Source organism: Cygnus olor, chromosome 17 (genome assembly GCF_009769625.2).
Source record: "Cygnus olor isolate bCygOlo1 chromosome 17, bCygOlo1.pri.v2, whole genome shotgun sequence".
In the NCBI taxonomy this organism is placed as follows: Eukaryota; Metazoa; Chordata; class Aves; order Anseriformes; family Anatidae; genus Cygnus; species Cygnus olor.
In genome coordinates, this window is record NC_049185.1 from 6,113,827 (window position 1) to 6,138,089 (window position 24,263).

The 24,263-nt window shown below is 44.8% G+C and overlaps 1 protein-coding gene and 1 long non-coding RNA gene across 25 annotated transcripts in view; one reads left to right on the top strand and one right to left on the bottom strand.

Annotated features, from left to right (window-relative positions):
* Positions 1-24,263, top strand: part of LOC121079725 — a 194,761-nt gene that overhangs the window by 100,471 nt on the left and 70,027 nt on the right. For all 3 annotated transcript variants that reach the window (XR_005825149.1, XR_005825150.1, XR_005825148.1), the window contains exon 5: positions 17,998-18,100. This is a non-coding gene — a long non-coding RNA (uncharacterized LOC121079725). The remainder of the gene's footprint in view (positions 1-17,997; positions 18,101-24,263) is intronic.
* HIC2 (HIC ZBTB transcriptional repressor 2) overlaps positions 1,715-24,263 on the bottom strand; it is a 74,581-nt gene continuing 52,032 nt past the window's right edge. For 8 of the 22 annotated variants that reach the window (XM_040577327.1, XM_040577331.1, XM_040577329.1 and 5 more), the window contains 2 exons: positions 10,636-10,774; positions 1,715-4,417 (listed from right to left, as the gene is read on the bottom strand). In XM_040577327.1, the coding sequence (XP_040433261.1) occupies positions 2,669-4,381 (1,713 nt within the window). In that variant the 5' untranslated portion in view covers positions 4,382-4,417; positions 10,636-10,774 and the 3' untranslated portion in view covers positions 1,715-2,668. Of the gene's footprint in view, positions 4,418-7,655; positions 8,771-9,055; positions 10,796-24,263 lie in introns of all 22 variants that reach the window. The other 14 variants (XM_040577326.1, XM_040577332.1, XM_040577337.1 and 11 more) reach the window with 7 other exon arrangements.

Sequence of the window (24,263 nt, forward strand, 5' to 3'; positions counted from 1 at the left end):
GGGAAGGGAAAGGCAGGGTCAAAGTGCCTAGGAACTAATCTCGCACGGCTGTCCCTGAGCCCTGCTGAGACTTGCTCCGAGAAAAAGGAAGATGGCAAGGCTTTCCCTGTCTAAGCCCGAGACGACTCCGAGGACGTTCTCAGGGGGTTGGCAGGGAATCGAGGGGAGAAGAATTCAATATATATTCAAAACGTGGAAGTGCTAAAGACACTAAAAACCCACCTAACCCCACAAAAGAAAACAGTGCATCTCAGCACAATGAGAAAATAGAAGGCCAAGCTCCCTTCATGTCCCCAGCTCGCAGCGGGGCCGGAGCAGGCAGACAATGGCACGAGCAGAAGCACAGCGGAGCGGGCAGGAGAGGGGCGAGCGTGTTCCCTGTAACGTGACACCAGGCCAAGGCGCAGTTTGGTTCTCTATTGCTTGGAGCCTGGATTCCAGTTTCCTCAGTCATTCAATTGACCCAAAAACTTCTTTTGGACTAGTCTACCTTAAAAAACAAAACAAAACAAAAAAAAAAAACAGAAAATGAAGCTTATATTTCTTTGTTTTAGTTAAACATGCTCACTTTTTCCTTTTTTTTTCTTTTTTCTTTTTTGGTCAAAACTTAAAAAAATTGGTTTTGTTTTTTGTTTTTTAAAAAAGACAAAATGTGAGGTTTGGTAAACCCTACGCATAGAGACTATACTGGTTTGAGCAGAAAAAAAAATATGAAAAAAACACAAGTGTAAACCTTACTCAATTCAGAAGGGATGATTCTACTGGCTGTGAATTTTTACCACCACAGTCACGGGAGGCTTGAAATAAGCCATAGCTTTCCACAAGGTCACGCCAACAAAGTCAAGGGGGCCAAGAATCGGTGGGCTACGTTCTCTGTCTTCTCTCCTAAACCAATAGCAGCTGTTGGCTGTGATGTCTTATGCAGATGTTGCAAGAACATTTTGTTTCTTTTTCTTTTCATTTTTCTTTCTTTTTGTGTGCGTGTGTTAAATTGTCTAAAAGGGAGGATATGAAACACTTTGGTTTGCTTTTTCCTCCTCTCCCCCACCTTATTGCACTCTGGATTCTAGTAAATTATAGGCTGCTATGCCCTCACCCTCTGTCCTGCCAGGTGTTTGCAGACTGACCCAGATGTGCTGGGGGAGTGGAAGATGAGGGGGACATTTTCCTCTCCCCAAAGTATCCAGAGTCAATAAACAAAGCTGGAAAGGGCCCAGAAAGCTCAGAGAAGTTTTCTTCTTTTATCTAAAAGTTACTACAACCAGCCAAGAGACTGCCAGCAAGCCAATCCAAGCAGCCAGCACAGCTTCTGGCGCTGCGTATTTTTTGCTTTGTCTTTGGCCAAGCTTTGCGTTAACATTTCTCTAGCTGACTTTCGATGGAAGGACAGGGTGGTAAAAATCCCTTAACTTTAATTTAGCTTCTACTTTTATACATTTAATTACTTACAATAAGAGAAAAAAATGCCTAATCTTTCACTAACCATCTTATTGTTCTCATGAATTCAAGAGGTAGCAAAGGTAACAAGTCTGTCCACACAGACTCGCTCTTTAGTGAGGGAGGAAAGCTAAAAACATACACACACACAAAAAATAAAATAAAAAATAATAAAAAAGTACCTAAGGAACTTGTAGCAAGTCCAGCCTACATCAAACCCCCTCCCCACCCGCCCACCCTAGAATTAACCTCAGACCTTCCAGTTCAAACATTCACATAAACGTTACAATGGTTTTTCCTTTAATAAAACAAGTACCTCTAAGCAAAGAATATTCATACGAAACTACTAGAAAAGTAAAGACGACCCCCTGCTCACTGAAGGAAATTCCCAGGGCATCCAGTCCCTGTTCAGTCATGGGTAAGGCAGAAGAGGTTTGTGTGTTTTGTGGGAAAAGGTGGCATGTGGTTATGCGTGCCAGGGATAAAGATCAAAACGAAAAGAGGGAGGGACGGCGAGGGAAGCATCACCATTTCTTGAAGTGAAGCACCCTGGCAGTGCATGCCTCAGTAGGCTGCTCTCCCCACCACGGGCAGCCCATGGGGACGGCTGGTGGGTCCCACCACTGCTGTGGCTTTCCCACCGTATCCGAAGGGGCTGCCGACCCTGTGAGATGGTCCACAGACACAGCTGCCGTGCCTGTGAGGGCAATGCTGTGTTATTCACAGCTGCTCAGGCCGCTGAAAAGATGTACTTTCTTTCTTTAATGGCAAGAAATGCCCCTACTGAGTTGGATGTTAAAAGAGGACGTGAGTAGGGTAACAGCAACACAAAGGAACGAGGCAGGGAAGAGGCAGCCAGCGGAGGTCAAAAGTTCCCCCACAGTCCTCCTTCCCACTGCAGGTAATCAATATGGCAAAGAAGTCAACATGCTCAAAAAGAAGTGGCATTTCTTGCCAGATCACCAAGATTTGGAGGGAGAGTTGGACTAAATGCATCAGCTTGGCTGTGGACCTTTCTTTTTTTAAAAAAAGGGAAAAAAGGAACTTTTTTTTTTTTTAAATGTTAAAGCTACATTTGTTTAGGCCTCCCATGACTGAACAGAGTGTGGGGAGCTGCCCCCTTTTTTGTTTTTTTTTTTTCTTTTTTCTTTTTTCTTTTTTTTTAAGCAGCAAGTCTACAGAAAGGTAAATCACTGCGGATGGGCTCGAAGCTCATTCTGGAGTCTTTGGCTTATGTGGGAGAGGTATGCATTCGCAGGTGGCTGATCAGATTGCGCTGCTGGGTGAATTTCCCACCACACAGTTGACATTCGTAAGGTTTTTCTCCTGAGTGGACACGCATATGCTCTGTCAGTCGGTACTGCCGGGTAAAGCGCATCCCGCATTCCTCGCAAGCAAAGGGCTTGAGCCCCAAGTGGCTGCGCATGTGCCGTGTCATGGTGCCCCGCTGCGTGAACATCTTGCCGCAGATGTTGCAAGGGAAGGGCCGTGTCAGCCAGTGAGTCTTCTCATGCTGCCGCAGCGTAGCTGGATCCTTGTAGCTCTTCTCACACACCGAACACTTGAAGGGCCGGGACTCCGCGGCGTAGGACTGGTTGGGGTTGGACAAATCCTCAGCTTCATCCTTGCTGCCGTACGTGCCTTCCTCCTTGATGTAAAGGTCTTCCTCGGTGTGCGTTTCCACATGGGCATTCAGCTGCTCGGAGCTGGGGAAGCCTTTGCCACAGGGGATGCAGACGTACAGGTTGTCGCCGTAGGCCACTGGCTCAAACCCCTCCTGCCGGTAGACGTAGTTGGCACTGGTGTGCCCGCCGCTCTCGCTCTCGCTCTGGCCGCTGTCATCGCTGTTCTCCTTCCCGTTTTCCACCTCCTCCTTACATGCGTAGGGCAGGTCTGCGCCATAGGCTCCGGCCAAGCTCCGCTCCACAGATTTGGACAAGGGCCCCAGAAGGATACCGTTGGGCAGCCCTTCGCCCTCGTCCCTGTCTTTGCTCCCCTCCTTTCGGTCAAAGGCGCTGTCTTTCTTGATCCACTCCTTCTTGCGGGACGAGTGCCGGAGGCCCTTGCGCTGGCTGCTCTCCGTCAGCGAGTGGTGGCACTCCTCGCTCAGATCCATCTCCATGGGGTCACTGCTGTCCGCCATGCTGTGAGGGGCTCCGACTCCGGACTCGTCGAACGATGAGGCACTGTTGGCTGCGGGGGCTGAGGCAGATTGGGGAGAGCCATGCTGGCTTTCGCTGTGCTGCGTGTCATCATGGGAGGCTGCAACAGGAAGCGACGGGCTTTTTTTGGACAGATCGAGGCCTAGCTCCTGGTCGCCGGTGCTCCCGTTTGCACTGCCGCCCCCACCGCCGTTCTTACTGGCTCCCCTGCTTAAGGAGTGACAGTTCTCTTGGTTGGAGCTGCTGATGAAGACCTCGTCATCGGAGAGCTTTCCCTTTGACAGCTCCTTTGAGTGCGAGCCCTTCATCCCCTCATTTGACCCTGAATAGCGAGCTTGGATGACCGAAGCGGTGGAAAGTCTCTGACTCCTGGCAGATCTCCCGACCCCAAGGCCACCGGCCTTGCCAGCAAAGGACTTGCTGTTCCGCTTCAGCTTCTTTCTGCAGAGAGCTGCCAGGTCGTGCAGTTGGAGGTAGCTTGCTGCGGTGAGGAGAGCATTAAAGTTCTGTTCACCGGGCTGGTCAGTCGTTAAGAGCTTACCAGTATAAATAAAGTCCAAGATCTGACGGAACACGGTGGGGTTCACCATGTCCGTGTCTAAGTTAATCAGGTTGTCATGCAGGACAAGGGATTTGAAATACATGCTGCTGGCTGCCAGGATGTTCTTATGGGCACGAAACAGGGCATTTTCTACCACAATGATCACATCACAGAGGAAACCTTTGGCTCGTTGCTGGTTCAGCTGCAGTAGCAGTTGTTTGGCATGATTTGGCAGTTCCATCTCCACCTTCTCTTCCTTTCACCTTCACTTTACCACCTGCAAAACAGGAGGACGAGAAGTGTGAACCTGCTGTTTCCACTTGAACAAGTCGACATTTAATAAACTGGCTTAACACGGTGCAGGCTGTGTTCGGCTTGACACTGACTAAGGAGGCCTGGGAACGATCCAGCCTTGCAAGCTGTGATTCTGCTTGGAGTACAGAGAGAAGTGGTTCTCATGCGAAGATTTCAAGTCTCAAAAATCAGATTTGCGAGTATCTTTTTACAAAAGAAATCATCATTGGCTGGAATTAGTATTCAAAAGATACCAGCGAGAAAACAATAGTTAGGTAGAGAGGAAAGCTGTTTCCCTTCCCTGGTGCAAATCTGAAGGGTGAATGGGGAGATAGAAAAAGGGAAGAAAAAAAAAGGATCTACCTCTCTGCCATTTGCATATCTGAGCATGCAAAATAATTAGCATAAGCTGCAGCTTCCCTGCTTTACCATGTAGTTTGTTTCCTGGCTTTTACATGTTGAAGTCTTACAAAACCCGGTGGCTCTGGCGTTGAGAAAATGACATGTAGCAACTAAATCTGCAGGAGATGGAATTAATCACACTGAAGTGCGAATGGGAAATCTCCTTAAGAGTATGAAAGGCTGCTTTAAAAACCAGCCCCCTGGCAACGTCCACATCCCAATCCACTAACCTTAAGGGCTAGAATCAACCCTGAACTGGCTGAAATTCAGGGTGTTGAGCTAGCTAAATGCCACCAAAAGTCTTCAGCAATCTGAAACTGTTTTCTTAAGTCAATTCCCCTCCCTTAGTTTTGGAGGAATTTTGTTTAAACTGATAAAGTCAAATAACCTGTCTCAAGTCACAGTCTCTCTACCCTGAAATACTGAGAAGAGAGAACGATTGTGGTTCCCTCTGTGTAGTTCATGTATTTCACAAACAGTATTTATGACGTGTTTTAGTTTAGATATTTATATTGACTTTCCCACTAGTATGACACTTAGGAAACATCTACTTTGAGAAGGATCAGAATTAACTAACTGCAACTGCAAATTTGGTAGATAGTAAAGCACATAAAAACTAGAATTTAAAGTTGGGGCTGCGGTCAGAAATACAAGATCTTTTTCTTTTTTACTTTGTTGTTGAGATTTTTGTTTGAAAGTGCCAGCTACTATTTGTAATAGACTTTTATCTGTTAAAGTTGTTTTAAAGCAATTGCTGAGTTTCAAACATAGGAATTAAATACCAGACACAAACCAGCTACCTTTAGCCTTCCTCTTCTTCATTTCTTTCCCACTTCATGTTATTATTGAAACAGATTTCTGCTGGTCATACATCCATAGAAATGAAGAGCTTAAGTTTTGCCTTAAAATCATCTTGAGTTAATGTTTTTATTGCTTGTGAGCCCCATTACCACATTCTGTCCCATCAGACTTCAAATGATGAAGCATTAGACTGAATTATCTTCTCTCAGGGTCAAGTATGTGTACTCGAGAAAAAGAAATATGAGTGATACTCTCATTAGTAAAAATAAGCCTTTTTCAAATGTGATTCTTACTGACTGGTGATAAATAGAAATATTTCATTTGGCAGAAGGGTGGTAAATTTACATCATCCATTTCTGTACAACAAAAAGATTTTTCTTTATGAAAAAAGCTACGGAAAAGTAAACTAATGCGTTTTTTCCTCCCATACTGCTGACTCGCTAGCATGGTACTTTTGTGGTTACCAAAAGATCTGCCAAGGATGTGCCTCCCTTCTTCCACAGGACACATTTCTTCACTTGGCTAGCCTGAAATTTGGTTAGGCATTTGGTACAATTTCGTGGCCCCTGTTCAGTGCACCGGCACTTAGTTCAGCACCCGCACGGATCTCAGGGGCTTTTCACCTTGACCCACAGCTAAAATGACTGCTCTGCTTTTCTGTTCTTTTCCCATCCGTTCCAGCAGTGGATGAGAACCACAGTAGATGGGGCATTCGCCACTGTGCCTTTGGCACATTAATACTGTTCCCTGAGGTGGCCGGCTTTAAAAAGGGTTGCAGCCAAAGAAAGAAACGCAGGTTTGCCATGGTATTAGCCAGTTAGTTCTTCTCTCTCTGTAGTGTTTCTGCCATAGAAACTCATTCTGCAGCATCACAAAAACACGACAGAGACAGGGATTACCAGCACTCAGCAGTGTTGAGCACTTTAAAAACGAGTTTTGCTGTAATTAGCTACATCAGAGTTGCAGCACGAAGGCGATGTGTCTGGCTTTAGTGGCTTGCTTCCAGAATTGCTGATTAAAAGGAGGAAGCAACAAGAGAGGCACCAAATACCCACTTTTATCTAACCAGGCCAGTAAAAGCACTTACTTCTGGGTCACCAAGATATATCGATAGGGAAGGACAAAAACATGGCTTGCAACATAACGCAGCATCTCTCTCTATATATATGCATCATGCTCAAGAGACAGCCTATTACTACACTATTTCACTGCAGATAGAATGGTGCTTCTCCATGCATATAGCATACAAAATCCCTCAATATAATTTTTAAGTGTTCCATGAAAAAGAAATGCAGGAAGGGAAAGGAAACAGCATACCCAGTATTTTTTTCCTAAACAGACTAAAAAAAAAAAAAAAGTATGTTACTAAAAGTCTAAAAGTGAGCTAATTTCCCATTCATGTGGCACTTGAAGCAGTGGCCTAGAAATCTCTGTATATGTGCTTGTCTAAGCCTTTGCAAAAAGTCAAGGATTGCTGCTGCTACTGACAGGAAATGGGTTTGGATTTTTACTTCTGGTTTTTCTTTCTGCTTTAAATGATCTTGAAGCCAGGTAATGAGCCTGCAGGGAAAGCCCTGGAAGCCAATGCAGAATTATAGTTTTGCTTTTTACTGACCTTTATGAGGAAGATAATGTTATTATTAAGTCTCAGGACATTCTGCAGCAGAAAAATTAGCATAGTACAAGTTGTTTAAATTACTTCTATTTATCTCACCTGTCAAATTTTACAAAAGTACTCAAAGTAGGGCATAAGTATGGGGTCGGTTTTTACCTTTAGGAGGTTTTAAAAGCAGTGGTCTGCTATAAGTACTACAACACTGCCTATCACCTTTGAATTTGTTAGCTGAAGTCTAACACGGATTTATCAACCCCAACAAAATGAATGTAATAGAACAAGGCAGGAAAACCTTCAGCCTAGTTTAGAGCCCCATGTTTAAAAGTTTCCCAGGAATTGCCCACTGAGTGCTTTTACCAGGACAGCAATGTGGGTCAGAGAACACACCCTTTTACTGGCGTACCTTTGTTTTGCAAAAGCTTTATAGCATCACCCTGGCTTCTGTATCTTGTGTAGTCCTGAACACAAAGAAATCCATTCCAAGATGTCTTCCAGAGCTGACCAGTTATAAACACTTCTTAGCAATGATGCATTTTTGGGGTAGGAAAAGAGGGGGGTGTTGGAAATCTTGTTAGCAAAGAGAGAAGCAGGCATTATTCTTTAATCTATGGCATTCCTAAGATCTCACTTCTAGCTGAAAGCATGGGACCAAAGATAACTACAAGGTTAAGTCCAGCATAAAAGTTAGCAGACCTTCCCAAACAAATGGCAGGTGCAGCCTTACAAAGCCTTGCTATCCATTAGTTTGCAGAGAATGGCTCTTAACAAACCCTGAACATGTGGCTACCACCACCAATAACAACAACAAAAGCCCCAGAATTCCCTGAAAAATTGCAGTGGTTTATATTTCATGTATTTCAGTATAATTTTAAGAACCCTTCCTTTTCTTTTTTCTGCATGTAAATACGAAAAATAAACTCCCCATTCAGAGGAGCCCTGGCTAAGAAGAGGCTTGGATGCATTTCAGGATAAAAAAAACAAAAACAAAAACAAAAACAAACAAACCTAAAGAATATGTAAATATCTTACTGGGGGCCACAGTCTATTAGCATTGAAGTTGGTGTGCAAAATTTCATTCCTTTGCATTTAAAACAATCACAGAAGGCTTTGTTCAATTAGCATTCGAGATGTTTTTTCAGATTTAGGTTGCTTCCTAGTCATTCAAGGCACACAGTTTTCAGAGCAGTGAACCTGCCTAGATATTCTTGTGCAAGTGAGGAAGGAAGCAAGGCTGAGGCTCTCCACTACCTCCACCATATCCATGACACTGAGACACAGCACATGCAAAGGTGTGGGAAATACAGGGCACAAATCACAGAATACAGTAATGCTGCAAGCAGATGCCACACATCAAACAAAGCTACACAAGCTAAGAGCTGATAGCATTTTCACAAGCAATTGTGCCCAGGGAGCTTGGTAGCTGTGAGTTGCTGTGCCTAGTCTGGAGCACACGGTGATCCAGTGGGTATGAAGATGGTGCAGAACATACCAGCTGCTCCAGGAGCTTTGCTGCTCTCACTACAAAGCAGGAAAAAACGTAATTTGCGCTCAATTTCCATAAGGACTCTGGAAATCACTAAAATTAGATTGCCAAATACAGGAGAAGAGGAATGCCTTCACCCCGTTAAGTAGCATAAAATCTACATATTCATTACAGATTTGATTCTCTTTAATATTGCTACATCTCTTCATAAAAGTAATTCCGGAATGAATGCTAAATGTGTTATCTTAGCAACCTCTGGCAGGAGATGCTATTTGATTTCACCTCTGTGTTATAGATTGCAGCATATGAATATTGTTTACCTTTTAAGAAGCAACACCAGTGAAGCAAAGAATCAATCAAAAACAGATCTAAGGAATCACTCATTTCACGTAGAGGATTTGTGGATGGATGAGAAGGCTAGACACCGAGCACCTGAGCAGTGCACTAACCGTACTGCAGATAAAAACCAACAAACAGATTAGATGTGATGTATCAAATTAGATGCCATTAAAGCACTAGCCTACTGTGCATGTTATAATATACTTAGGACAAGATAGTGGCCTGCTTACTTATATCTCTGCCTTTCCAAGCAGTTCTGCTGCACCGAGCAGACACTGCAGTAGTGAGCATGGGGAAGAACAAGACAAAACAAAATCACACGTTTACTATGTCGCTCTTCCCACCAATTTCCTTCTAACATTAAAAATACTGTGTCCATGTACTACTGGATCTGGGTGAATCTGAAACAGATCACTTTTTCACCCTTCAGTTTCAGAGGAACTAACTGTTTTAGAACACTGCGTGGAAGACCCCAGTGGGAAGAGCTTTCCTGTTGCTCACTGGCTCATCTGGTCTTCCTCTCCCCACATCCCAACAGAGCTTATTTCCATTACTCTCCTGAGGTATCAGTGAGGTGGTCTTTCATGGCTGCTAACCTTCCCCCTAGGAGCTGCAGTTGGCAGGTCATTAGCCCATGCCTTGTAAACGTATTCACATTCCAGAGCAGCAGAGGCAGACAGAGGAATGAATGAACTGTGTTAGCTCACATGGTTCCCTATCCCCATCCCCTGCGAGCAGGCAGACAGCAGAATGTGGAAGCAGAGGCAAGAACATGCACTTTTTCATCATTGGCAGTGGAGCAGCAAAAGCTCTTTGGGGTGATCTCAAGCAGAAAACAGGATGCAGCACCCTTGTTTTCACACAGAAATATCTCACACTTCAAAATAGGTAAGAACAACATGTCAAGTTACTCGGAAAGAGGTCTGCAGAGCTGGGCAAGGGAGAGAAAGCGACATGCAAGGCAGAGCAGGATGCACAGCTGTTGTTGCAATTGTGGACATGGAAAGGAGGAGAATGGAGGATTATTTCACAGAGGATACCACATCAGCAAACTTAAAGTGGCCCTTATTTAGTTTGTTACATTCCAATTAGTGCCAGGCAGAACTGCCCTCCTGGCTCCCTGAAGCAGCTCTTGCAGGACTCCCACAGAAATGGAGTAGTTTTGCTTATGGACACAAGCACCTGTTTGGTACCCTTGTGCGGCAACGTTTGGACATTTGGTACGTGGGCAATACATGCTCAACTGCTCCCAGCTCCTGGCCCAAAAAGGAGAGAAGATAAAGAGTCAGATGATGTCCCCAGTCCCTTCTCTTTCCTGTCCTAGAAGAGCAAGCAGAGCCTGACATGGCTAGTCCCTTCCCTACTGCATGGTAAACTGTACAGGGAAGGGGAATCGCCATGGGTGAAAGGGGTAGGGGCCCTATGTGCATGAAAGCACTAACATCAGGAGAGCAAAGTGATTTCCAGTCATTGCAAGGCTGCAGCAAAGCAGGAACACCTTGCTATACAAGCTGAGACTACGAGCAGTAGAATGCAGATTAACCACTTGGTTGCCGCTTACCATGCCAGGTACATTGGGCTAAAGGCACCTCCATCCAGTGCTGCCCGACGTGCCAGGTACATCCCATGATGTTCCATTGAAATCACAACAGGCCATCAATAGAACGTGGCTGCACGGATGCAGAATGGAGAACCAGGCGCTGTTAAATGCAATTAAAAAACTGCAATCAAAATTGAAACGTACATTTTAAAATGGCCGCCTGCCTTAAAAATGTAAGTGCTAGAACAACCTCCCCTCCACCCATCTCCCCAGAGCTGCTGAACTGCAGTGAACACAGCAGAAGGCCTCTGCAAGTTTCTTGGTGACTTGCTCTGGCCATCTCCATTCGCGACTCCAACGGCACTGAGCTGCGGGGGGACCAGGTGACACAGATCCAGGAACAGCAGATCCCATGGTGTCTGCACCAGCTTCCTTCTGCCCACGAACTCAGGCAACTAAATATCATCATTTAGATATGCTTCTACACCAAGAAGAACACGGTGCCAGAGCTTCATCGTCTTGTTCCCCGCATACAGGCAATGAAAGAAACACATAAATGCTGATCCTCTGCGGTGGGTCCTTTTCCCTGACCCTCTTCCCAAGCCCCTGGTAGCCTGCAGTTGTAATTGAGCCAGGCCAAGTCCTTTGACTTTTGTTACATCTGGGGAGCAAGGAGGGAGGAGGGAAAAGGGAATATTGTGTACCCACTCCTGTTTATAATAATGCTTCACTCATAATTTAAGTCTCCATTCTTGGAGACTGGAGATGAAGCTGATTCATGGTGAACTGCAGCTCATATGAGAGTCACACAACTTAAGGTGTAATTCCACCCTTCCCTGCCCAAAGGTAAAAACAACAACATCCTTTGCATGCCAAGAAAAGGCACGTCCCACAGACACACTCAGCTTGTCAAACTTGGATATCCTCTGCAGTGCATATCCTCCTCCAGGAGTTCCTGTAATCAGCTCTGGCAGTTATCAAGGAGGATACTCGCAGGGCAGATGGCTAAGTACAGGTCTCTCTCTACAACTGATGCTGCTCCCCCAGTGGGAAAAAGAAACAACCCACCAGAAATAAGCCTGTGGCTGTTCAGGGATTTAAAATAGGTTTTTAGACCCTCCTGGCAAAGTGAAGCTTTTGCACAGCTCTTGATGGCTGCATGTCTCCAGCTGCGCTGTTGGAGATAGAAATCTTACAGGTAAAAGGTTAGAAGAATATCGATTATCATTTCAACCTTAAAAGATAAAAGGCTGAATGAAAAATGCTTACAATAAGGAATCTATCTGGATGACAGTGAATGGAAGGGAGGACAGTGGCCTGGCAGCTAGGAAGTGTCTTCACGAAAAGGACACCGAACGTAAGGAGATCTTCATTCTTCCTCGACATCTGCTGGGCTCAGGCCCAGGACAGCATGTTCCCATTATTCCCACCTGAGTTCTTACCCCACAGTTCTGTAACTAAATCCCTTCCACAATGAGCTAACAGGGCTTTTGTATTCAGATTGTCCTGTTTTGACTGCTATGGACTGTAGATTTTTAAATCTTGTCAGTACAATGAAGAAATGAAATGTAAGCAAGTGTTTGCTTACTGACCTGGGCTACACTGATCCAAGAGCATTTGCTGAACTACGGACAACAGGCCACTGCCAGCACAAACAGGCCAACGCACATTTAAATGGCCTGCAGCTTTAGACATAAAGGGCCTGAGCCCCGGGGAGCTGGAGCTCCCCTCTCCAACAGATCACACCCTCTAGACTGCCTAAAAGCAACGCACTTCGTCCGCCAGCATCAGGACTCTGCAAAATCCTCAGCAATACTCAGCTTAAGAAAGGCTGAATGCTGCATTGAGCTATTTTTTGGACTGGTTTCGAGACAGTAGCTCAAGAGCAGATTTACACCCAGATTACAGCAATTTACTTCTTGCTACTGTGAAGCAAGAAGCTCTTCTCCATAGTTGTGTTTCCCCTCTAGGGCAGAGATTAGCAGAGAACTGCTTAACACAAAGGTGTTTCCTACTGCTAGAACATCACGCTGCAGTCAGAAATAAAGCTTCCTGCCAATTCCTAAACAGAGCTTTTGTATACTGTACATCTATTTTCACCGTTGACATGAAGACTGCCCAAATCCTTCAGATGGGAGAAAAGCAGAGGCATGGACATCGGAGATCTTGTCAGGCAGAGCCAGGCACTACAAACCCTTGCATGTCTGCAGAGCACGGTTGATCTCAGCACAGCAGTGGCACAAATAAAGGCTCAGAAGCCAGGGAGCAGCAATAGATGTTGGGCCCTCCTGCAGCCCTGCACCAACTGAGCAGGCTCAGCTCCAGCTTGGTACTGCATTGCAAGTGGTACAGGCACCTTTGATGCCCCACACTAATCTAAGGACTCCTTATTGCACTAAAATACCCACACAGCCAGTGGAGTAGCTCAGTCCTCAGAGGAGGAAGGGAACCCCTACCCACCCACCAGGTAGGGGCCCTTTGGTATGCAAAATTCCTGTTTCCCAGCTACCTTTGAGCCTTGATATACAGAATTCTCCCTTTACAATGCAAGAATTTAGGACATGACTAAAGCACTGTTGCCACCTCCCAGCTAATTCTAGAGAGTGTTAGGCAGAATCAACAACCCTATGAATTACATGGAGTGAGAAGATGCTTCTGGTCCTAAAAGCATGGGGCCTGTTCCTCGCTGTGGTGGGCTAGAGTTGGCAGGGGGTGCATGGGGTGGCAGCTTCGTGCCGGACATTGCTCTGGGGGCAAGAGCACGCAGCGTGGTGGGGAAGGAACGCTGTGACCCTTTTCCAGCTGACACTGTCTTACAGCAGCCTCCCAGTTGCAGCACAGCTTTAGGGCTCTGAGTCAGCGCAGGTACAAGCTGATAGCTGGGTTGTGAAATGCAGCAGTTCTGGAGCAAATGTATGGCTTTCAGCTGTCCCTGCGACTGGGGAGGGATCTCCAGGACAGGGACGAAGCAGACAGCTGGGAGTGTTAAATCCACGAGCTGTTGTGACTCAGACCCCTTAGTTACAGGGTTTGTTAGAGCAAACAAGGCCTCAGAGTACTAGAAGAAATGGGAGAGGGTTTGATAAAGATCCTCTCAATTGGCCTGCTTATTTTTATTTCTTGTGTGGACTCAGCAAACTTTTCTGCAGAGAGCAGCAGTCTGCGCAGGAGCATCTGCATACAGAATACTGCTAATGCTGTGAACGTGGTGCAGTAGTTTACATTTCCACTAAGCTCCATGCTGAGGGGTGCAGGGAGGACGTGGGCAGTCACAGTCTTGGACCAAAATGTCATCTCTCTCACCATATGCCAGGTGCCAGTGAGTAGAGAAACAAACTTTGCCATCCCATTTTTTTCTACAAGATCAAATTTCATTGCCTTATCTCATCCATACCTGTGGCTGCAGCAGCAGTTCTCCTTAACACAAATAAGCAATGCCTCAAATATGGCACCTTTTGCATTGTATCCACCATTTTTTTCTTTGTTTTTGCCAAGAACTGACCGTGTGCTCAGGCCTGTACTTCCAGAGAAATCTTTGCCTCCAAGCACTAACCTGGCCTCAAATTCTTCCTGTATGCTCCACTCCTGTGAAGTCTTTCAAGCAAAGCACTGTTTAAGAATTAATCCTGGTGGAATCCAGACCCTGTGCTGTACTGCCCGTCCAACACCCCTCCAAATCATATGCTTAACTGATCATCCTGAACACTGAGGTATTGGGTTCATTGTAACCACCGCAGTGTTTCTGCAACTCTGAGCCTGGCAAACGAAGATGCCAGAAAGCCACTATCACTTGTAAAAGCAGGCAGCCTTACACAGACTCAAGGTCTTGCCAACTATTTGCATTACAGCCAAATCTGTCCAAGATGAAGATATCCTAAGGGGAAAACAGAGCTTGCGGCATTGCAGGAATGGTTTGTGTGATTTTACTCATTTTAAAAATTCACGTTTCCTTCTCTGACTGTCTTCAAACACTACTGGTACCCCAAATTCTCATTTCAACTGTTTTATTCCTCTCTTTTCTTCACTTGAGACTTCAAACTTTCTCTACGTTTGGCTCACTGGCTACAGGGAGGTCACCCCACATATGCTTCCAAATCCATCTCTTCCCAGCGACACTAGCATCCTGCCATCCTTACCCTGCAGCACTGCACAACTGTGGTCCAGGGCTGCAGATATCTCAGGCACATTTGGCCAGCCTTCTCTGTCAGAAGGCTTCTCAGCTTCAGTGATTACAACCCCAGGAGGGTTATAAAAAGCTGCCCAGCAAGGTCATGGGATGTTGAAAACTTTGCTACAATCCAAAGCAAAGTATCTTACTCCTTTCCTTCCCTACACACTATTCTTGTCAAGGTCAAGGATTTTCTGGCAGTTCTCAAAACACACAAATTATAGACTCTTGTCATGAATCAAGACTCGAAACATGTCTCCATTTAAAAAAAGCGAAAGGGGAGGGGCAAGGCAGAGGAGAACGTAGTGTCGCCCAAGATTTTGTTTGAAAGGGGAATTTGTAGCCTATGCATCTTCAGAACGGGACCCCCGAAGCGCTTTATGCTGAACCATATGCACACCCCGCAGCAAAAGAACCAGCATCTCCCGCATCCCTTCCAGTCTGCTCAGCTTCTCCTAAATCAACACTGCCAGAAGGCAAGACAGCGCTACAACAAATTAGCACCACTCACAATTTGTTGAAGTTGCTGTTCCATTGTTTGTTTATTTAAAACACGCGCGCGAACACACACACACGCTCAGATCTCACAAGCTGGCTCTCTGCTGCCATCATCCAAACTCGAGATTCGTCTCAGAGAGGCATCAAAAGGCAGTGGATTAAACCCATACAGAGCAACAGTCACTCCACTGGAGCTCTGCTTGGGTTTTGCTCTTTCACTACAAACAAAACAAAAGCATGCCCACACTGTTCCAGCCTGGAAGACAAAAGTGTCAAAATCCTTATTCCAGCACTTGACTGGGAAAGTGTCGTTAAGAAAAAGAAAGGGCCACGGGCTTGCAAGGACCCAGCACTAATAAAACTCTTAGTGCTAATGCTGTTTATGAACATCCAAGGGATAACCTGCACCCCTTATCAGCACACAAGATTATAACATCTTTAAAATAGGGAACATGTCTTACTTCATAAAGCACTGTATAAGTTTACAAAGTACAATGTTAGTGGTAATAAATAATTGTCAGAGTAGAGCAAAGAGGTGGCTGTAAAACCTGAACAAGTACCGCCAGTCTCATTTCATTCTGAGCTCTGGGTGGTAGGACTGTAGGATGAGGCTGGTCGTTCGACTTGGTTTACTCTTACCGGTCTGTTTTGGTTTTAAGAGATTATTTCGGCGATGTGTTATGCTTTTATTTGCACTGGAGAAATTAATATTTTATGGTGAGGTGATCACGACAAGGATGATTTTAAAAGCTGCAGGAAAGTCTTATCGTCCTACAGCCTAATTTGCCAGCATGTATCTGCGTGTCACTAATGCTTCCTTCGCACAGCATTTGTATCTGTAGGCACTTGTTCTGTGCAGAGCACCCCAGCATTTGAGTGATTGCTCACCAGTTGCTTCATATAGCCTATAGACAGCTTCTCTTTCGTTTCTCTTGATTTACTATGATACAGTCTGGGCTGCTGTGAGCATAGTTTAAAGCACAGTAAAGTTGGCATCATCACCGTAAACCCTTACATGCAGTCTTTGTGTTTTTTTTTCTTTTCATTTTAAGAAGGTTTATGGTTTACGAACGCTCTACATGTTTGCACCCTCTGTCTGCTGCATCACTTGCTGAAAGCAAGCTGCATCACCCAAAGCATCTCTGCTAGCCTGGGCTGAGCACGGCTTTGGTTTCTGGACAGGTGAACGATACCACAGTTATCTCCACCAGCCTAGCAACAATTAAGGAAACAACTACATTTTATACTCAGACTGAGACCTTGGCATGGAATTCTGTCGGCTCCAAAACAGTTAAAATAATTTTATTCTTCAGATAACCCATGGTTTATCAAATGTTTAAATACTCAGGCTTAAGTATTTCGAAAGCTACTCACTTTGCAGTTGTCACCTAAGGAAATTGCTAAGCCATTTGTGCATTTATTTCCTGTCAGAAACAAGCCTCAAAGAGCACAGCAGAATGGATCACCCTCCTTCTTTCAGCACTATTAAAACCATCTCATTTGGTAATTATTCTCCTCAAGATGGGTGTGGGGGAGTGAAAAGCTGGAGCAGATTCTATTTATAGCAGATAACCTTGGGAAAACAGGAGGTACAAGAGAAACAGGCACGAGGGGTGAAGTTGTGACAGTACTGAAACTAGCAGGAGACACAGGTGTACCAGGTGTCTGTGCCAGAGAGCTCTGAGAACACAAACGTGGCCGCACCTCCTGCAAGATTCAGGCTTGACTGGCAGGTTTCATAGGCACTCAGATGAGAATTCACAGGGAGAATTCACATATTTAAAACCTTGAGCAAGAGTAAAAAAAAAAAAACACACGCTAAAAGGCTATTTTAAAAGTTTGCTGGATCACTTCCCACAGAGCTCTACCCTCTCAGCAAGAAAAGTGGTTAAAGAAAAAAAAAAACAAAAAAAACAGAACCAAAACAGAAAAACCAAAACAGCCAGAGGGACTGAAACCTCCGTTACACAGATGAAACAACTCAGCAGTTTTACAGCTCCATAAATATGATCAGAATCTGGCCAAAGGAGTAATATATGTACAAACTACTGCTAACAGCCACAACAAACACCAATGCTACACCTTGGACTGGGAGGAAAACATAAAATTCTTACCACTTCCAGCAGAGCTTGCTAATATAACAGCATCAAGAGACTTCCAGGTGATGCAGAAAGTATGTTTAATGAAGATATATTTGGACTAAAACCTCTCTTTTGGCATTGTGCATTCCCAAACACCTGTATCTAGTATCTAGCTGCTTTCAGTCCCAGGCCCTTGGCTGCACATTATTCAGCCACATGCAGTTCTGTCCTGGAGGAGGGCTAAATAAATTGTAGCACTGTTATGCCACAGTGCAGGTGCTCCAAAACACGTGTCCTTAAGCTCATGAATTTGAGAAGAGGTATGCTTCATCTTCCTTGTAAGACATAGTGGTGTTCTGATGCCATCCAACTTTCCCTGACTCACCAGGTCAATCCATCTGGGGTTAATCTGATCCCTTCTCCAAGCCTTTTCTTGGCAGACACCTTTTCTAGCAGCAGGGAAAGCACTCCAAAATCCATCTCCTGTAAAGAACTTGAATTTGTGGCATGGGTGGCATCCTTCTTACCATAAGGATCCTCCATCATGAAATACATCTGTTGTCTAAAAGAGACTATGTTCGTTTGTAGGCAGGCCACTGTGATGCTAACATGGCTTTTATGCTCTTTCTCTCTCAGGTACCTCAACGTAAGAAGCCTGACAATAATCCCAGATCCCCAGATCCTTCCAGGACCAGTCATTGCATACACAGACCCACTCCAATCAAAGTCTTAAAACAAGGTATGTAATATAAAAACCCTTTTCATCTTGTGCAGGGGAAAAATAGCAGGGACTTGCCTGAAGAAAAAAGTTCCATGGTAATTCATCAAATTGATTTAATACAGCCCAGCTGCATGTGAGAATGCTGGCCCAAGCAGAGAGGGTTCCAATGCTATGAATTTGCTTTCAAACAGGCAAGGTGCTTTGGCACTACTACTGCATCCTTTGAAAAAGTTGGTTTTGACATGTTGGGAAAGGACTTGGATTTTCCAACGCCTCTCTAAGTAGGAGGCAATTCAGCGAACACACCCAAGACCCTGCAGCAGACACCACTCTAAAATTTGTCTTCATTATGTTCTAATTTTCACACAACTTTCTATTATTTGTAGTAGCCAGAAAGTGCTGATGAAATTTTTCGTGTTTCTAAAAAGAGAGGAAAGGTCAAGAAAGCACTGTTACACATGATTTGTTCTCTCTCTAGTAGCAGTCACTGAAAGTGCTGGGCCAGGGTTTACTGCTCACATTTTCCCTGTTACTCTTGAACCAACATATCAAATAGGGGTGTCGGCTTTGGTGAGTTTTGAAACAAAAGGTGTATTGGAAGGGAGTTGATTGTGTTTGGTTTTGTTTTATTTTTAAAGGCAATTGTTCATAACAAATAATGAAACTGCTGAGAAAATAATTTCTGCTTTGCCATCTTGAAAATACTACTTCTTCCCCTTCAAGCTCCAGACAGGCCTAAAAAATGTGCTGAAATTTACTGAGATGCCCCAAAATAGCTGATGAGTTTGGGTCTTGCAATGGGATGAAGGTAGCAAAGGTGCAGTAAAAATTCTTAGGCTTCCTAGCTTTTTTTCTCCCTATATGTATTCTTTTACTATTTGTATAAAACTTCCATCATAAGAGACAAAAATATGGTTATCAGAAGCTGTGTAAGCACACCAGAACTTCAGAAAGAATCCCCAACTCAGACTGTCTCTCATTTGAAAGACAGGGTGATTATTACAATCCACTTTTTCTTTAACTGAATTTTTATTTTCCTCATCTGAAAAAGCTTTTTTGTTCATTTATTTTTAATTGATCATATTATTTAAAGGACTGACCAAGGAATCTAAAAATCTAAAGAACAGTTTGTCAGGGAGGTAAAAATTAGAAAAGCTTCATGATAACACCCCCCACTCCAAACACAGGGTTTGCTCCTCCTGCCACACATGCTCACTAAATGCCCTTTTGCCTTCCCAGGAGAGAAACAAATCCAAAAGATCTGCCATAAAAGGCCTGGAAGACACCACGCTCAGTTGGACACATGGTGGGGTGGTGCTGGGAAGTAAAGAAATAGCTGAAGTTATATGGGAATAACAAGCTTCACAGAAGCTCCCCTTGGATACAAGTCAGCGTGTGGGAATGATGGATTAAGATTGAGGATTTGCATTTCCCAGTCAGATGCCAAGATATCAGTGCTGGCATGCTAAGGTGTTCTGGCGTTTCTTTAGGGAGTCTCCAGCCGTCAGCACTGCGTGTGTACAGGGCTCTCCTGCTTGCAAGTCTCTCTCTCCAGTAGCACATGCATTTTTAATTTTTTTTTTTTTAAATATGTGATCTAGGTTAGTGCTCATAAAAGCGAAGGATTAACAGCTACAGCCTAGCACAGGCAGCTGGGCACGCTCTGCTGTCAGATCCCTGCTAACACAACCAACCCCGCATTAATCCCGCACTGCTCCCACCCACACGCAGCACGCAGGTAGTGCCACGGCTTCAGGCAGCGTGTAGGGGCAAAGACGTGCCATGTCACACCTCTTCCTCCAAAGGACAGCAGAGCATTTTGGTCTTTGCATGTAACAGGCCCATTGACCCCTGCAGAATCAGAGCACAGAGCTGAATCCTGTGTCAGGCAAACTTTTTAGGATAAGATGTAGCACTCCTGTATCATTGCCCACCCTACTTTCACCTTTGTTTTTTTAAAGCTAGCATTAACATTGCCAGTGGCAAAGACAGATACATTATTTCCTCATTTTGCAGCTCAGGAAAAAAAAAATAAATCCCTAACTATAAATGATGAGGCACTGTTTTAGCCCATCCAAATCAAGGATGCCACTGAAAAGGTTAGGTCTTGCCCTTGTCCTGCATTGAGCCTGCTCTGGCTCAGCCATATACCCCACGGTCTTCCACTGTAGCGCAGCTGAGCAGGCAGGAAAGCACAGACCAGGAACACTCATCAGCAAAACTGGCTGTAAAGCCAAATCCCGTATGTCAGAGGTCACAAAACTAATTGAGGATCGTGCTTCAAACTCCAAAACATCCTCCCCTGTCCAGGAAGGCTGCTGGCAAGGGGTGGAATATGGTGGGGAGACAGAGGAAAAATGAAGACAAGGAAGGTGGTGACAATTTTTGCTGGCACTGCATGGTGCATGTGCAATGAAAAGATGGATCAGAGCAGCACTCTGGACCAGGAGGAGCTTCTCTCCCACCAAAGAGAAGAACAGAGGCGAATACTTCTGCCTGCTTTGGGCCTGAAGTTCTCCTCTCTGACACTCCAGTCAGAAGCAAGATCAATGCCTAGCAATGAGAGATGCTTCTCCTTTATAATAATCTTTATTTCTAGATGCTTAATATTTGCTGGCTTCCCCCCTTGGTATTTTGTAGCAGCCTAGCAAGGATGAACATTTAGAGGTTCTCCCAAAAGTCCCCAAGATGCATCAGAAACTGAAAGCTGCTGCAGGGCTGCAGTACGTTGTCTCAGCAGATTTAGTGGGTAACAAGGTCTTCTGAAACAAAATGTAGTACGCATTTCTGCCTGGACTTGCCAAAAGACCTTAATGCAAATACAACTCCAGGAAAATTAGGGTGGACTCTAGTAGCTGCCTCCCCCTCAGGGTTTTTTTTTTTCTTCAATCCTGATGAAATTCATTACAGTTGCATTTAAACTGAGGTTGTGATTTACATTTTCCAAAGCAGGCAGAGCAGGTTTGAAAGCCTGATATATCAGAGTTTATGCACTTCCTGAAGAACTAGAGCAGTTGCAGAGCCTTCCCAAAGTGGTGCCTGGTCGGTCCCCTCACCCCCTTGACATGTCTGCTGTCACACAGGACACCAGATTCCTGGCAAGTTGAACAGGCTTGCTCCTTAAAACGAAGCAGCCCCACATTCAAGCATGCCAGTACTTTCCTTGAAGGTATTTACAGTTTACTTTTTAGTGCTACTTTAAGTTCAAAGGGGCTAGTAAAGCCCCATTAAGCCATTTACATCAAACTGGTTAGTTAATTATCCTGTTGCAGGCTTTAAATTAGCAATTTATAACCCCTTCCCTAGAGATGCTAGCATTTGGAAACAACTGAGCAAGGACATTTTGCAGTGGGGCGCAGTTAAGGAACCAAAAACAAAACAAAAAAAAAGAGAGAAAACAGAATAAGTTTCTCCAATTTTTGGTTGGAAGTTGATTAACTCTGTGGGAATCCAGTGGGGACAGGGGTGGGAGAGAGCCCACCATTACCAGCTAGCAAGGATAGTGAGGCCGTGTGTACCCTAGGCTGTGTCCGTGCAGCAAAATGTAGTGATGTGCAGAGATACAGAGCTCGGCCAAGTCTGGGGGGCACCACACCCAGCCGAGGATAATGCTTCCCTTACAACGAGATATTCTGCTTCTCAGTGTCACGATCAAAGGTATTTTCACATTAATCCATACAAAAATGTGTCTGCACAAGACTGAAACCAGTATCTGCCCACAAGGAAGAAAACGGTCTTGAGTCTTTGGGGCTGGCCGAACTGGGAATGCCAGCATACAGGGACTGAAGAGAACCGTGGGTTTTGGTCAGCAGTTCTGCTCACCCGTGCAGCCAGGGAGGCTCTAGCCACACTGCAGCCACCTTTCAGAAGAGGATTAACAAGATTCCAGATGTCCCTGTGCCATAAGGGTCAGTGACCTGCTCACTCTGGGACTGCCCCATGGGCCAGGTGAGGCTGGAGCTGAGGAATCTCCAGTCCCAGGGTCTTCTCCCTTGCCAACAACATTTCATATATGAAAAGGAGAATTTGTTGTCCCCTCAGGGTCTGGTTATTCCACCACCTTGCTCAGAATTCAGAGCTTTTATAGAAGGGGATAATAACCACCTCCCACCTCAATACCTAACAGCCAAAACTAACCAAGTCCTGAAATAAAACGTACCTCTCACCATCTCTCTTGTATTTCTGCCAGCCATTATTAGTTCTAAAAACAACTAAATATTAGATATTCATTGGCAAATTCTATTAAAAAGGATGAGAGGAAAAGACCATTCAGTCGCTACTATTTTCACACAACAATCAGGTACAGGAGAAATCTTGGCCCCAATCCTAGAAGCTGTCCCACACCAACAAGCAGTTATAACACCACCAAGAGCAGGAATCCATAAAGAGAAGTGTCATACAGTGTGGAACCAAGGCAAACTAGGAGATTCCATACTGACATCCAAAAAAAAAAAGCACATGAAAAGAAGTTTGATAGAAAAATTCCATTCTACTTGAAAGACCAAAAAACCCCAAAACAACAGATAGAATCAAGTCATATGGCAAACTCTGCAACTTTTTTTTCTCCACCTTAATACATCCCCTTTTCAGTGACGAAAAACTTCTGCCAAATAAATGTCAAATTAACTTTAAAAAGAGAGATAAAAATCTAAGCCATTTAATTTCTTTATAGTACACAACCATGAGATTTATTTTGCATTTGCTGGCTTTTTCTTCTCCGTGGAAAGTAGCCATTCACAGTTTTGGGGATGGGGGGCAGTAGGGGAGAAGAGAGAGAAAAACACTCAAAGGTTTCGAAGCAAAGGGATGACATATTTTTGTACAAAGTTTGGTAAATTGATATCACTTATGTGTTTTACTGCTCTGAATTGCAGGACAGTGGTCTTATAATAAAAATACAGGTAAACACAACATAAAATCTGAATCATCTAAAGGACTCAAAAACCCAGCCCCACACATAGATGACATTCTCTGAATTCTCTGCCCTTTCTTGGGAGCAGTTACACCCAAACCATCACTCAGTCCAGAAGCTGTTCTCGCGTACTAATCACTCTGGAATCACACAAAGGTAAAAAAAGTTCAAATGCAAAACGCTAGCCTGGCCTTTGAAACAGCCCAGTGCTAGGAGGCCACAAGATTGCGTGATATTAGGAAATTATAAAATAACGTGAGGCTGGGGATAAAGAAGAAAGGAAAGCCCTCCTGTGGATGAAATAGGAGTCTTTCCTGCTCCACCAAAACCTCCCATTTCCAAAGCATGCAGTGCCCGGGCCTGTGCCTAGAACAGGTGTGTCTCCTTAAATACCTCACATGTCACACTTGTGTCTCATGGACACAGTCCTGGGGGATTATATTAGTACCAGTGCATACCAGCTGGAGCTACCCCCAGCGGTATCCTGTAACTCCTCGCACGGGGGGAGCCGCTCTCCATACCACACAGGGCCATCGCCATGTGACTTTCCGGAGACAGACAGCGACCCTGGGCCTGCAGCTTCACAGCATTTGTGCTCAAGGGGCTGGATCAATTCGGGAATGAGCAAGAGACTCCTCCAAGAGCAATGACAAGGCACTGCCAAGTGACGGTGAGCAGAGGGCTCCAAGAATTCTCTTTTTTCCCTTCTCTGCACTTACTACCAGCAAATTCTCAACTGATTTATGCCAAACAGACACTCTGGAGATCTCCTTTAACTAAAAAAAGATGCATGGCTAACAAAGCAAAGTCCACTCAGCCATTCCTAAGCAGAAAATGCTGACGGGGCACAAGACAGATATGGCTAGCACAGGATGAAGGAAGGACAAAGGAGAGTGAACCTCACACATCTCTTCAAGTCAGTGCAGGAAGAGACACCCCTTGGCAATTTCAGCCTAATTCGTCACTAGGCCTTGCTGGCGTAGGTGGCTGCAAAAGCCAACAAGAAAATTCTGGGGGCAGCAAATGCATTAACGGCAGTTTCTGTATCACGTCTTTATGCTTGGCACAGATAACAAAAAGAGAAGAGCTACTTGGTTTTGCTATAGCTCTGTGTTGCAACACAGAAGTATTCAGCATGAAGAACTGCTCCCATGCCACCCATCTCATGAAGGGCATCATGCAGTACTTGACAAGGAGACTGAGCACTGATGGAGGCAAGAAGCTGCTGACCAGCAGTCATGGGCTTGGAGGCGGAGGACTGCAGAGCCT